The sequence below is a fragment of the Podarcis pityusensis genome, assembly GCF_964106645.2.
Source record: "Podarcis pityusensis genome assembly, chromosome: 12".
Taxonomy (NCBI): domain Eukaryota; kingdom Metazoa; phylum Chordata; class Lepidosauria; order Squamata; family Lacertidae; genus Podarcis; species Podarcis pityusensis.
The window spans coordinates 44944678-44957157 of record NC_138037.1 but is presented as its reverse complement, the minus strand read 5'-3'; the positions used below and the strand labels follow the sequence as shown (position 1 = coordinate 44957157).

At 45.1% G+C, this 12480-nt stretch overlaps 1 protein-coding gene across 1 annotated transcript in view; it reads right to left on the bottom strand.

The window, feature by feature from the left end:
- Nucleotides 1-7235: 7235 nt before the first annotated feature.
- The window catches only part of CMTM8 (CKLF like MARVEL transmembrane domain containing 8), a 36206-nt gene continuing 30961 nt past the window's right edge, over nucleotides 7236-12480 (bottom strand). Inside the window, exons 3-4 of the mRNA XM_080975110.1 lie at nucleotides 7984-8100; nucleotides 7236-7346 (exon numbers count right to left, since the gene is read on the bottom strand). Of these exons, the coding sequence (XP_080831236.1) occupies nucleotides 7263-7346; nucleotides 7984-8100 (201 nt within the window). The 3' untranslated portion in view covers nucleotides 7236-7262. The remainder of the gene's footprint in view (nucleotides 7347-7983; nucleotides 8101-12480) is intronic.

Here is a 12480-nt window from a genome sequence, read left to right as displayed (position 1 = left end):
TTCCCTATTTGTCTCCTGCTGCTTGTGCAAAAACAGTGGGATAATAGTTCAGCATTTTAGTCAACTTCTCCTTTTATAAGGCACTATTTTATTTTTTTTAAAGACTGCTCAATTGTTTCAACTGAAGTTTTTACTCATTATTGCCAACTTTCCCCAATAAGGAATATAATTGAGGTGAGTGATAATGTAGGCAACAATTCAGGAATGTCAACTTCCCTTTATCGTTTCTACAGGGGGAGAGCCATGTTAGTCTGTTACAGCAAAATCAGCAGGGAGCCTTGCAGCGCCTTACAAGACCAGCGAATTTTATTATGGCATAAGCTTTCATTGATGAATACTTAAAAAGGGACCCCTGACCATTAGGTCCAGTTGTGGCCGACTCTGGGGTTGCGGCGCTCATCTCGCTTTATTGGCCAAGGGAGCCGGCGTACAGCTTCCGGGTTATGTGGCCAGCATGACTAAGCCGCTTCTGGCAAACCAGAGCAGCGCACGGAAACACCATTTACCTTCCCGCCGGAGTGGTACCTATTTATCTACTTGCACTGTGTGCTTTCGAACTGCTAGGTTGGCAGGAAACAGGGACTGAGCAACAGGAGCTCACCCCATCGCGGGGATTCAAACCGCCAACCTTCTGATCAGCAAGTCCTAAGCTCTGCTTTAAATTTAAGGAGTTTGCTGTCACAGCCTACTTAGATGGGCTCAGCATGTCATTGGGAAACAGGTGCTGCCCTAAAGCTAGTCAGAACATTGGTCTGTTTGGCTTGGTACTCACAAAGAATCAGAATTGTAGAGCTGGAAGGGACCCCAAGGGTCATCTAGTCCAACCCCCTCCAATGCAGGAATCTCAACTAGATCATAAGTAACAGATGGCCATCCAGCCTCTGCTCTAAGGAAGGAAGAGTCCACCACCTCTCTTGGGAGTCTGTTCCACTGCCCAACACCTCTTTATTGTTGGAAAGTTCTTCCTGATGCTTAGTTGCAATCTACCCTTTTTCTAGCTTGAATCTATTGGTTCTGGTCCTAGCTAGGAGAAAACAAGCTTGCTCCACCCTCCACGTGGCAGCCCTTTAGATATCTGAAGATGGCTATCATATTTCCTCTCAGGTCTCGTCTTTTCCAGGCTAAACATACCCAGTTCCCTCAACGGTTCCTCATAAGGCTTGGTTTCCAGAACTTTGATGGCCACCCTCTGACAACAATGGTGAGCAGCACCTCTCCAGGAATTCAGGCAGAGATCTTTGCAGCCATAGCTTTGTATGTCAGGAATTGAACTTCTATCCTTATTTTGCCCATACCCCATGGGCCAATTTTGACAGGTTGGAACAAGAGTGCCCACCTGTCAAAGTTCAAAGGGGCTTGCTGAGATCAGCAGAAATTTCAGCTTCACCCCAAATACACAGGAGGAATACGTAATACTTGTCCCTGCTAGTGTGAATAAAGGACCGTATTATGCATTTCTTCCTCTCTTCGTGGTGTAGTTTATCTAATTTCTGTGTGCAGGGATGTATTATATAAAAAGAGATAGTGCACATGGTCTCCACAAAAATCTTACCTTCACCGTAACATTCCAAGGGACCACAATGGAGGTTCATTAATCTCTTATTCAAATGTATGGGGGGTGGGAGTATTGTAACACAGCAAGCCCAGAGACCAGACTGAGAAAAGAGTTACCGTATTTTTTGCTCCATAAGACGCACCTAGTTTTTAGAGGAGGAAAGGGGAAAAGCCCCGTTTTTGGGGGATCAGCTCAGTTGTGCAGCTTCTTTTGCAAGGGAGAAAAGCCCCTTTTCTGAGGATCAGTTCAAAGTTGTTGCGCTTACTTTCAAAGGGTTTTTATGGGGTTCAACTCACAGTTCTGCAGCTTTAGGAAAGGGAGCCGTTTCTACAGTTTCCAGACAGATAATCTAATCAGCCAGTCACATGTCGCTGGGGAAACAAACAGCCTCCATCTGCAGAACATTAAAAAATGGAGGCCTGGGCAAGGGGGCGGGGCCAGAAAGGGAGCCAGTGATCGACCACACATTCGCTCCATAAGACACACAGACATTTCCCCTTACTTTTTAGTAGGGAAGAAGTGTGTCTTATGGAGCGAAAAATACGGTAGCCTACCAGACCATTATACCATTTCCCCCCTTTAAATCAGGAGAGAAGTATTTTGGCTTCACAGGCCAGGTCCTTATCCATCAATCACCTTCCTCTACCACCTGTCCAGAAGGTGACTTGGTTCTCCTGTCCAGGAGGGGTGATTGAAACCCCTGCTGAAATGGAGGAAGGGGTTTGCCTTTTCTTCCCCTGAAGGTATCCTGCGAGGCAGAGGGTATGGATTTTTCTTCAGGATTTACTCCTGAAACCTCTTTCTCATGAATGAGTATACAGTGGTACCTCTGGATGCAAACGCGATCCGTTCAGGAGCCCCGTTCGCATCCTGAGTAGAACGCAACCCGTGTCTGCGTGGGTCGCACTTCTGCGCATGACGTCATTTTGAGCATCTGCGCATGCGCGAGCGGTGAAACCCAAAAGTAACATGTTCCGTTACTTCCGGGTCGCTGCAGAGCGTAACCTGAAAATGCTCAACCTGAAGCATATTTAACCCAAGGTATATTTAACCCAAGGCATTTCCGTGCGCTGCTCTGGTTCACCAGAAGTGGCTTAGTCATGCTGGCCACATGACCCGGAAGCTGTACGCCAGCTCCCTCAGCCAATAAAGTGAGATGAGCACCGCAACCCCAGAGTCGGTCATGACTGGACCTAATGGTCAGGGGTCCCTTTACCTTTATGATTGTAACTGCAAGGCATCAGTTTTCCTTCTTGAAGGGCAACCTTCCCAGGTTGACAAGCCCCATCTGCCCCTCCCTTCCCTCTATAGCACGTGTAGAAATCACTGCCTTGACTGTTGGATCCTCTATTGGTCTCGTCCACTCAACCCACCAGAGCCTGTGCTCTGTAACAAGTGACCAAACTGGAGCATTGCCAATGTACATGCAGCTGCAAGAGGCTTTCCCTGATACCCCAACAGTCCGTTGCACCTGCTGAAATTAGGCATGAAAGGTTTCTGCTGTAGTTAACATAATATGTTGTGGGGCATGCTTGTTTGTAGAGTGTGTGTGCGTTGCGGGGGATTCGACTAGATGACTCTTGGGGTTGCTTCCAACTCTACAATTCTATTATTCTGTTGTGGATGACAGGACCTATTGTTTGCAAGTGTGCCCAGAGGCCCAAAAAGGATAGTGACTCCATGTCTCACAGCAAGAGAGAGAAGAAGGGGTGGCTCTGCCTTGTTTGGAGCTCTCAGGCCTGCCCAGCATGCTGGTTCTGGACAGATTGGTCCTGAGAGAGCCAGCGTGGTGTAGCGGTTAAGAGTGGTAGTCTCATAATCTGGTGAACCGGGTTCGCTTCCCCGCTCCTCCACATGCAGCTGCTGGGTGACCTTGGGCCAGTCACACTTCTCTGAAGTCTCTCAGCCCCACTCACCTCACAGAGTGTTTGTTGTGGGGGAGGAAGGGAAAGGAGAATGTTAGCCGCTTTGAGACTCCTTAGGGTAGTGATAAAGCTGGATATCAAATCCAAACTCTTCTTCTGAAGAAATGAGACCTTTGACAGGAAGAAGGCCTGCTTACCGAGTCAAAGATCAAGGTATAAATAATTCTCCTTGGATTGACATTCCACAATTTTTGAATTAGTAAGTGAATTAAAGAACACTGCAACAATTTTTTTAAAAAAACACACTTTCGTTTTTATGTACATTGAAATGGTTCGAGGGAATACAAATCCAATACTTTACAAAATGTGCAACGAAGGAGGAGGAGAAGATCATGGCACCACACAGATTGGAAATGGTATGCTTTTTATATATATAAAAAATAGCTTGGTAATCGTAATACGCAGATTGAAAGATAAAAAAAAAAAATCGAATCATCTCCAACATAGATTCTGCTGTAATATCATAGCACCGATATTGCTATTGGACAAATCCATAATCAAGGAAGAACTTGTTTGTCAGCAATCAAATGAAAAAGAACTTATGTCTGAGATCAGAATGTACAAAATGTGAACTTCCAGAGGATGTTTTTCGGTTTCTTCCACATAAGCCACCCAATATGAGCCAGTTACTTGGAAAGTAATTTCTTTAAGGCTGCAATCCTAGACACATCTTCCTTGGGAATAAGTCGCACTGAACTCAGTTGGACTTACTTCTGAGTAGACACATATAAAATTGAGCTGTGAATTTACAATGTTCCCACTGCTTCTAACAATCTACCAGCAATGAAAGCTGATTGGCCTACCCATATTAATTTGAAAAGGATCTACTCTACAGTCTTGTAGATTTCCCATTCTAGTCATATGTTTACACTGCAGCAGCTTCAGATTAGTTCATTAACTTTGGCCTTTGGCACCATTAGATGGTTAACTCTTGTAAGCAATTGCCAGAATGTGTCTTGTTACAATAACCAGAGGCTGAATATTTTCTTCCAGGCCAATTTAGAAAACATTAGCGCTCCAAGGAGAATCTCATTTATACCTCTAAATCTTCAAGACTGTGTACAGTAGCATTTAAGCAGGAAAGTTTTCCTAAACACAGAAAGTAAACATGTATAAAAATATTATAAATTATTCTAATATATATCTCATCACCTATTCTAAAAGCTGCAGTCCTATGTGTATCTGAGTCAATATATATAGAATCGGACTGTGACAGTTATATGTACAAAGTAAAAAAATAAAGGGAGGCACATTTCGCTACAACAGAATACATACACTGCCTTCTGAAACATATTAATTGATGTAAATTTATTCACAATACTTCTTAATTAGGCAGAGGACACTATTGCTCTTTGCTAAAAATGAGACACATTCACAGAGGCATTGGTGTGGGGACAGGAAGATAGGGCTTTAGGCTGGTGCAGGAACTGGGCCCAGATCACACCCATGACTGGCCAGCACAGGCTAAGACAGTGGCGTAGCGTGGGGGGTGCAGGGGGGCCCGGCCTCACCGGGCCCAAAATCTGGGGGTTAGGGTTAGGGGGCACAAATCCACGGTTTAGGGGGCGCAAATTACTTGCCTTGCCCCGGGTGCTGACAACCCACGCTACGCCACTGGGGTAAGATTCCAAGCTGGCTCAGTCCTATCCTTGAAACACCCTATTCAGAGCTTTCTTCCAGAATGATGAGAAACCAGTGGGTGGAATACTTTCAATGTGCAGAAGAGGGAGGTCTGTGCTGGCAGAATAGCAGAAACACCACCCCACTGGCATCAGTCAGCAGGAGATGAGATGAACCGGCAGAGGCGAGAGAGAAATGTCTTCACTCCCTACAAATCCTCCCCAGTCCAGCATAAGGGGTGGTGGTGGAGGTTTCCAGTCTTAATCCCTTATATTTTCCATCAAATCTAACTAAGGCTGCTTAATAATAATAATAATAATAATAATAATAATAATAATAATTTTATTATTTATATGCTGTCCATCTGACTGTCCTATCCACTCTGGGTGGCTCTCAACAAAATATTAAAAGAACTACAAAACATCAACCATTAAGAAATTCCCAGAACAGGGCTGCCTTCGGGTGTCTTCTAAAAGTCAAATATTTATTCATTTGAGGTAGGTAGCCATCTTGGTCTGATGCAGTCGAAATAAAAAAAAAATTGTCCAGTACCACCTTAGAGACCAACTAAGTTTGTTCTGGGTATAAGCTTTCATGTGCATGCACCCTTCTTCAGATACACTGAAACAGAAGGACTTCAGATACACTGAAACACTGGACTTCTATTTCAGTGTATCTGAAGAAGTGTGCATGCACACAAACGCTTATACTGTACCCAGAATGAACTTAGTTGGTCTCTAAGGTGCTACAGGACAATTTTTTAGTTGTTCATTTGTTTGACATCTGATCAGAGGGTGTTCCACAGGATGGGCGCCACTACCAAGAAGGCCCTCTGCCCAGTTCCCTGTCTCACAGTGAGAGAAGCGCCCAAAGGCCGTCGGAGCTGAACCTCAGGCTGGACGATGGAGGTGGAAACACTCCTTCAGCTATACGGGGCTAAGGCCATTTAGGGCTTTATGCATATTTACTTGGAAGTAGGCACCATCAAACTCATTAGTCTGGTTCACACTAGAATAATAGATTTGTAGAGTTGGAAGAGATCCCAAGAGTCACCACCTGTGATGCAGGAATCTCAGCTAGTTCATGAATGACAGATAAGCCACCCAACCTCTGCTTCAAAACTTCCAAAGAAGGAGAGTCTTGAGGGAGTCTGTTCCACTGTCAAACAGCTCTTACTGTCAGAAAGTTATTCCTGATGTTTAGTCGGAATCTCCTTTCTTGTAACTTGAAGCCATTGGTTCGGGGCCTAGCCTCCAGAGCAGGAGAAAACAAGCTTGCTACATCTTCCCTGTGACAGCCCTATTCGAAGATGGCTATCATAACTCCTCTCAGTACTTTACTAGGCTAAACATACCAAATTCCTTCAACTGTTCTTCATAAGGCTTGGTTTCCGGATCAAAGACTCCCCTTGGCCTCACATGTTCTCATCTCCTCCTGCATGGCCAGGATGACTTCAGAAACCTCTGCTTTAGTTTCCCCTCAAACACAGCTTGTCACATCACACTTAATTGGGGTTTGTAGTTTATATCAACTATGGTTAGTTTAAACAAGACAGCTTCATAAACCATGGTTTGAAGTTTGCTTGTTCTGAAACTGGCCAGAGTTACTGTTCTAGCGTAAACCCTAATCCAGATGCTACAAGCCTTGCTTAAAGAAAATTAAGTAAAACTTTCTGATGTCTTTCTCCAACTCGCACAGGAGAAAGGGAGAGTGCATTGTACTTCATCTTGGTTCAGTATTAGATGCTAACATGATAACTGGTTGAGTTTAGGTATCGTAGCCATACCGTGGGTTTGGCCATCGGGAACATGCTATGAGCTTCCATGCTTTCTTCTCACCATCCCTCATGCTAATCCCATAATCAGTTTCTTCATTTATGGTATCCTGCAATTTGGAAGTCACAGGAAACAATGGTTACCACAATTCAGGAAGTAAGAAGATGGAATTAGCTTGTATGAGGGAGAGACAGGAAGAGGCATGAAAATCCACAGCATCCTCCTGACAGTCAACTATGGTTTGGCCATAATGTGAGCCATGAGCCATTGAAGTTCTCTTGAGTAAAATGCTCTGCCTGAGCATTAAGAAAAACCACTGCAGGAACTGATAATTTAAAAACGATGCATTATACCCAAATGTGTTTTTTCTTAACTTAAAGAGGACATTTATTGCAAGTTCCGTGATCTCCAAGATACAAAACTAAAGTAGGCATTTCCACCGTAGCAGGAAGTTACAACGAATGCAAAGAACTGTGGGGAAAAAGAAAACAGCTGTTAGGAAATAGTAAAAACCATTTCGCAGATTTATTTGTATTCCCAGATCATTCATGGGGTACAAGAAAAGGATTTTAAAATAACCACTCATTGTTTTATTGTCCTTCGGGACTCTGTCTTGAGCACCCCTGTTCTGTTCAGCTTGCCATGTAAGGAATTCTTTTGGTTTCAGTTCACATGTGGTTAAAATGTGCTGGTAGTTCAGCATCCTTCACTGCTTTAATGGTCTCAGTTTAATGAAACCACTTGGTTTCATATCCTGGTTTGTAAGCAGAGCTTAAACCACAATTTCCCTCTTTGGATGTAGCAAGAAAATTGGCACCTGTCTGTCTTGGGAGACAATGTAGGGGATGTCTTCAGGGGTGAATAAAAGTGTGTTTTAATAAACCCATGAGGTTTTGAAATCTCGTGTAGAAGAAATAAATAAATAAAAATAAGGAAGATGCTGCGCCAGTCTCTTAATATGGTCTCAACAATAATTACGTATCTAGATTACCCCTCTTTCAACCTGCACCAATTTAATACCAATTTGTTGGAACACATAAACAACTTCCTCCACCCACTTCCATATTTCAAGTACTATTCATGATTCAAAGATTAAAAATTAACTTACTGAAGAAGCCGCCCAGCTGTTGTAGTTGTGGCTGTCCAATTCCTTGGTGACGGCACATGCGTCTACGATGGCAGCAATGAAGTACAAAAGAAATGCACTCCCGTTAAAACACAGGCCCTGTAGGGAGGGCAAAGAAAGACAAAAGGGTAGGGTTTCCCCCCATGTACAGTGTTCCATAGATGCTTCCTAATCAACTGGAAGCAATGTGAATAACAAGAGATGAGAGCTTACTCCTGTGGCCACAATCCTAGACTTGATGTTATTGCCGGACTTCTCTACTGAAAACTCATCTAGGTTTGCTGACATCTAGCTGAAGCTTCTGCTTTTACAACAACTGTTGTCAAAAGATCTGTGCCCCAGGAACAATTCCATACAATCATCGTTGTTTTAAGTCTGCCAACTAATGCACTGTCTTCAAAATTTGGGTCAGTAACAACCGGTGTTAGGAAGGACCTATTTGACCCCCCCCCCCCAATACCTTGGGTGGTGTCGCTGGTTAATGCTCCAGTTCTGCATTATTTTTTTGGGTGGAAAAGCAAGTACAGTGGTACCTCTAGATGCGAACGGGATCCGTTCCGGAGCCCCGTTTGCATCTAGAAGCAAACGTAACCAGCGTCGGCATGTCTGCGCACGCACGCGCTACTTTTCGCCGCTTCTGCGCATGCACGTGATGTCATTTTGAGCGTCTGCGCATGCGCAAGCGGCGAAACCCAGAAGTAACGTGCTCGGTTACTTCCGGGTTGCTGCAGAGCGCAACTTGAACACGCTCATCCCGAAGCACATTCAACCCGAGGTATGACTGTACCGCATTATGAAAGACTTAACTTCTTTTTGATGCTCCTCAAAGCGCCTTAATGGGACATCTCAAGGAACACTGCCCATTTTCTCAGGATTAAGTGAGTTGGCGGGAAAAGGCTCCAAGTCTGCTGCTTGAAATGAAGAGCTCCAGGAAAAAGACTCCCCATTAGCAAGCTGTGGAGCATTCTGCCTGCAGATGCACCAATAAGCAGAAATCCCAATTTGTTGGTTCACAAGACTGGGGTGCTTCCACATGCTTCTCGTGCTCCAGTTTCTGGACACACATTTCGCAGAATCATAGAATTGTAGAGTTGGAAAGAGACCCCGAGGATCATCTAGTCCAGATGTTTTGGGACGACAACTCCCATCATCCCTGACCACTGGTCCTGTTAGCTAGGGATGATGGGAGTTGTAGCCCCAAAACATCTGGAGGGCCGAGTTTGCCTATGCCTGATCTAATCCAATCCCCCGCAATGCAGAAGGCCTTCCAACCTCTGCTTAAAAACTTACCAATGAAGGTTTTAAACCTTCAATGAAGGTCCGCAAGGCCTAAGAGTAACAAAGAATGTTCTGCAAGGAGAATGGACGAGGAAGAATGTCACACTCCTCCTCCTTAAAGTAAGTGTGATGGGAACAAGTTATTACTGTACATTCCAGAAAAATCAAATGTTTGTAATTCACACTGGCTTTCCTGTTCACTTAGGTAAGAGCGGCAGTTTTACACATACACCACTGTGTGCTGGCTGGATTTCTCGAGTGTGGCCAACTGAACACAACCGTATCCATTCTTTCAAGGACGTCAGAGCTCCCACTCTCAAGAAGCCTCTCTATGGTATGCTTTGTGTTTGATTTTGTACGTCAGCTGTTCATCACTTGAATTCATAGGCATAATAATAATAATAATAATAATAATAATTTTATTTATACCCCACCCTCCCCAGCCAGAGCCAGGCTCAGGGCGGCTAACACCAGTAAAATTACAGTAAAAACATAAATAGGAAAAAACCCCCAATTTAAAATACAGGTTAAAATGCAATTTAAAATGCAGCTTCCTTTTAAAAATAGCCCATAAATCAAAACCATAAGGGGAGGGAAACATAAGGGTCAGACTGAGTCCAAACCAAAGGCCAGGCGGAACAGCTCTGTCTTGCAGGCCCTGCGGAAAGATGTCAAGTCCCACAGGGCCCTAGTCTCTTGTAACAGAGCGTTCCACCAAGTCGGGGCCAGTACTGAAAAGGCCCTGGCCCTAGTTGAGACCAATCTAACCACTTGCAACTTGGGACCTCCAAAGTGTTGTCATTTGTGGACCTTAAGGTCCTCTGCGGGGCATACCAGGAGAGGCGGCCCGGTAGGTATGTGGGTCCTAGGCCGCATAGGGCTTTAAAGACAAAGGGCTCATCCCTTCTACTGCACTCTTCCAAGAACTCAAGGAAGATTTTGCAATTAGAACTGCAAACTGGGTTAACCCTCCTGCCCCTTCTTCTTCATGCTTCAGTCAGAGATTAATATTCCATCCACACAAGGATGGCTAAGGCTTCTTCCCCTTTGAAGTGGCTTGAAATCAAGAGGGTTTTTGAGACACATGAGTTCTGGGAGCCCTGCCTGCTACCCCATTTCTGCCAGCTAGTAAAGGAAGAAATGTCCTCCCCAAATTCCAAACACTTTATATCTATCTTCTTTTAAGAAGGTCTTTGAGCTTGATTATCTCTGCTTATGTACATACTTGGCTTCTGATTTGTGGAGCATTTTAGTATTCTTTTTCATTTTCGCTCCTGCTGGTAACGTTTTCTGTTTTAATTATTTCATGGGTTACTATTAAAGCTTCCTTTTTTTATTACCCATTTTGAAACTTTTTTTTTTTAATTCCCCCTATCCGCTTTGAGTTATTTATAGAGAGACATTACCATCTCTATTTTCGTTTGAAATAAACCCAAGGCTTTTTTTAAAGCCAGAACTCACAGGAACTCAGTTCCAGCACCTCTCACCTGGGCTCCATTGCCATTATAAGAGAACAAGGGAAGCGTTCATGGTGAGTTCTGGCACCTCTTTTTCGAGAAAAATAGCACTGAATAAACCCATGTCCTTTTTTCAGTGCAGGACTGTTCCTTTATTTCTATCCTTTGTCTGTTCTCAACAAACTTGCTATTGCCTCGGCCCAGTATACCTGAAGGAGCGTCTTCACCCCGATCGCTCTGCCCGGACACTGAGGTCCAGCTCCGAGGGCCTTCTGGCGGTTCCCTCCCTGCGAGAAGTGATGTTACAGGGAACCAGGCAAAGAGCCCTCTCAGCAGTGGCGCCTGCCCTGTGGAACGCCCTCCCATCAGATGTCAAGGAAATAAACAACTGACTTTTAGAAGACATCTGAAAGCAGCCCTGTTTAGGGAAGTTTTTAATGTTTGATGTTTTATCCTGCTTTTAATATTCTGTTGGGTGGCTGGGGAAACAAACCTGATGGGCGAGGTATAAATAATAAATTACAGTCTGCAAACAATAACATCCTGGAGATCCTGGGCCTCAGGGAGATTAGGCTGGCTTTTTTGGCCTTGGCCCCGGCCTGGTGGAACGCTCTGCCACAAGAGATCAGGGCCCTGCAGGATTTGACATCTTTCCACAGGGCCTGTAAGACAGAGTTATTGTGCCAGGCTTTTGGTCAGGGTTCAGCATGACTCCCCTTCCCTTTTTGTATAAGAACTAGTACGAAAGAGGCGTCCCAGCATTCTCACAGGTCCTTATAAGATCAGCGTACACAGTTGGGATGAGCATTTACTGTTCCCAACCAAAATCTTGCAGAAAGCCATCTACCGTATTTTTCGCCCCATAGGTCGCACCGGCCCATAGGTCGCACCTAGTTTTTTTGGGGGGAAATAAAGGGGGGGGGAATTTATTTCCCCCCCCAGGCGCGGGGCTGGGGCGGGGGATGCCCAAGCTTCCCCCGACCCCAGCCCCCAGAACAGGCTGCTCTCCGCAAGCCTAGGGAGCCTGGCGGGAAGTAGCGCCAGTCTCCCCAGGCTTGCGGATATCTGTCCCCCGAGCTTGTGGGGCTGGCAGTGGGGAGAAGTGCGCTTCTCCCCAGCACCAGCCTCCAAACCAGGTCGGGGAACAGTGGGATGGCGGCGCTGCGCCTCCCCGCTGTCCCCCGAGCTTGTGGGGCTGCCCAATATCTGTACGAAGCCCGGGGCGCGCTGTGCAGTGCGCCCCAGGCTTCGGGATGCAGGCTGCTATCCACAAGCCTTGGGAGCCCGACAGGAACTCCCGCGGGCTCCCAAGGCTTGCAGAGAGCTTCAGCGAAAACCTGCATTCGCCCCATAGGACGCACACACATTTCCCCTTCATTTTTGGAGGGGAAAAAGTGCGTACTATAGGGCGAAAAATACGGCCATTCAGATTTTAATTTTATCCTGACTTGTTTTTAAGAGGTGATTTGATTATTGTTGATTTTATATCAATGTTTATATTTGATGTTAGCCGCCCTGAGCCCGGTCTCGGCCAGGATACAAATAAAAAATGATGGTGATGATGATAATGATTATCATTATTACCATCCAATACTGAAAAATTGAAGGGATTCTTGTAAAAAGAGAACTTCTACATTTGTATAGGGGCTCAAACACCTGTCGCAGTGGCAGAAATATTGACTCTTTCTGGCTTTTGGACTTTTTAAAGGAAAGAGGTAGAGGTCGAGGTTGAGAGGTCGAGGAG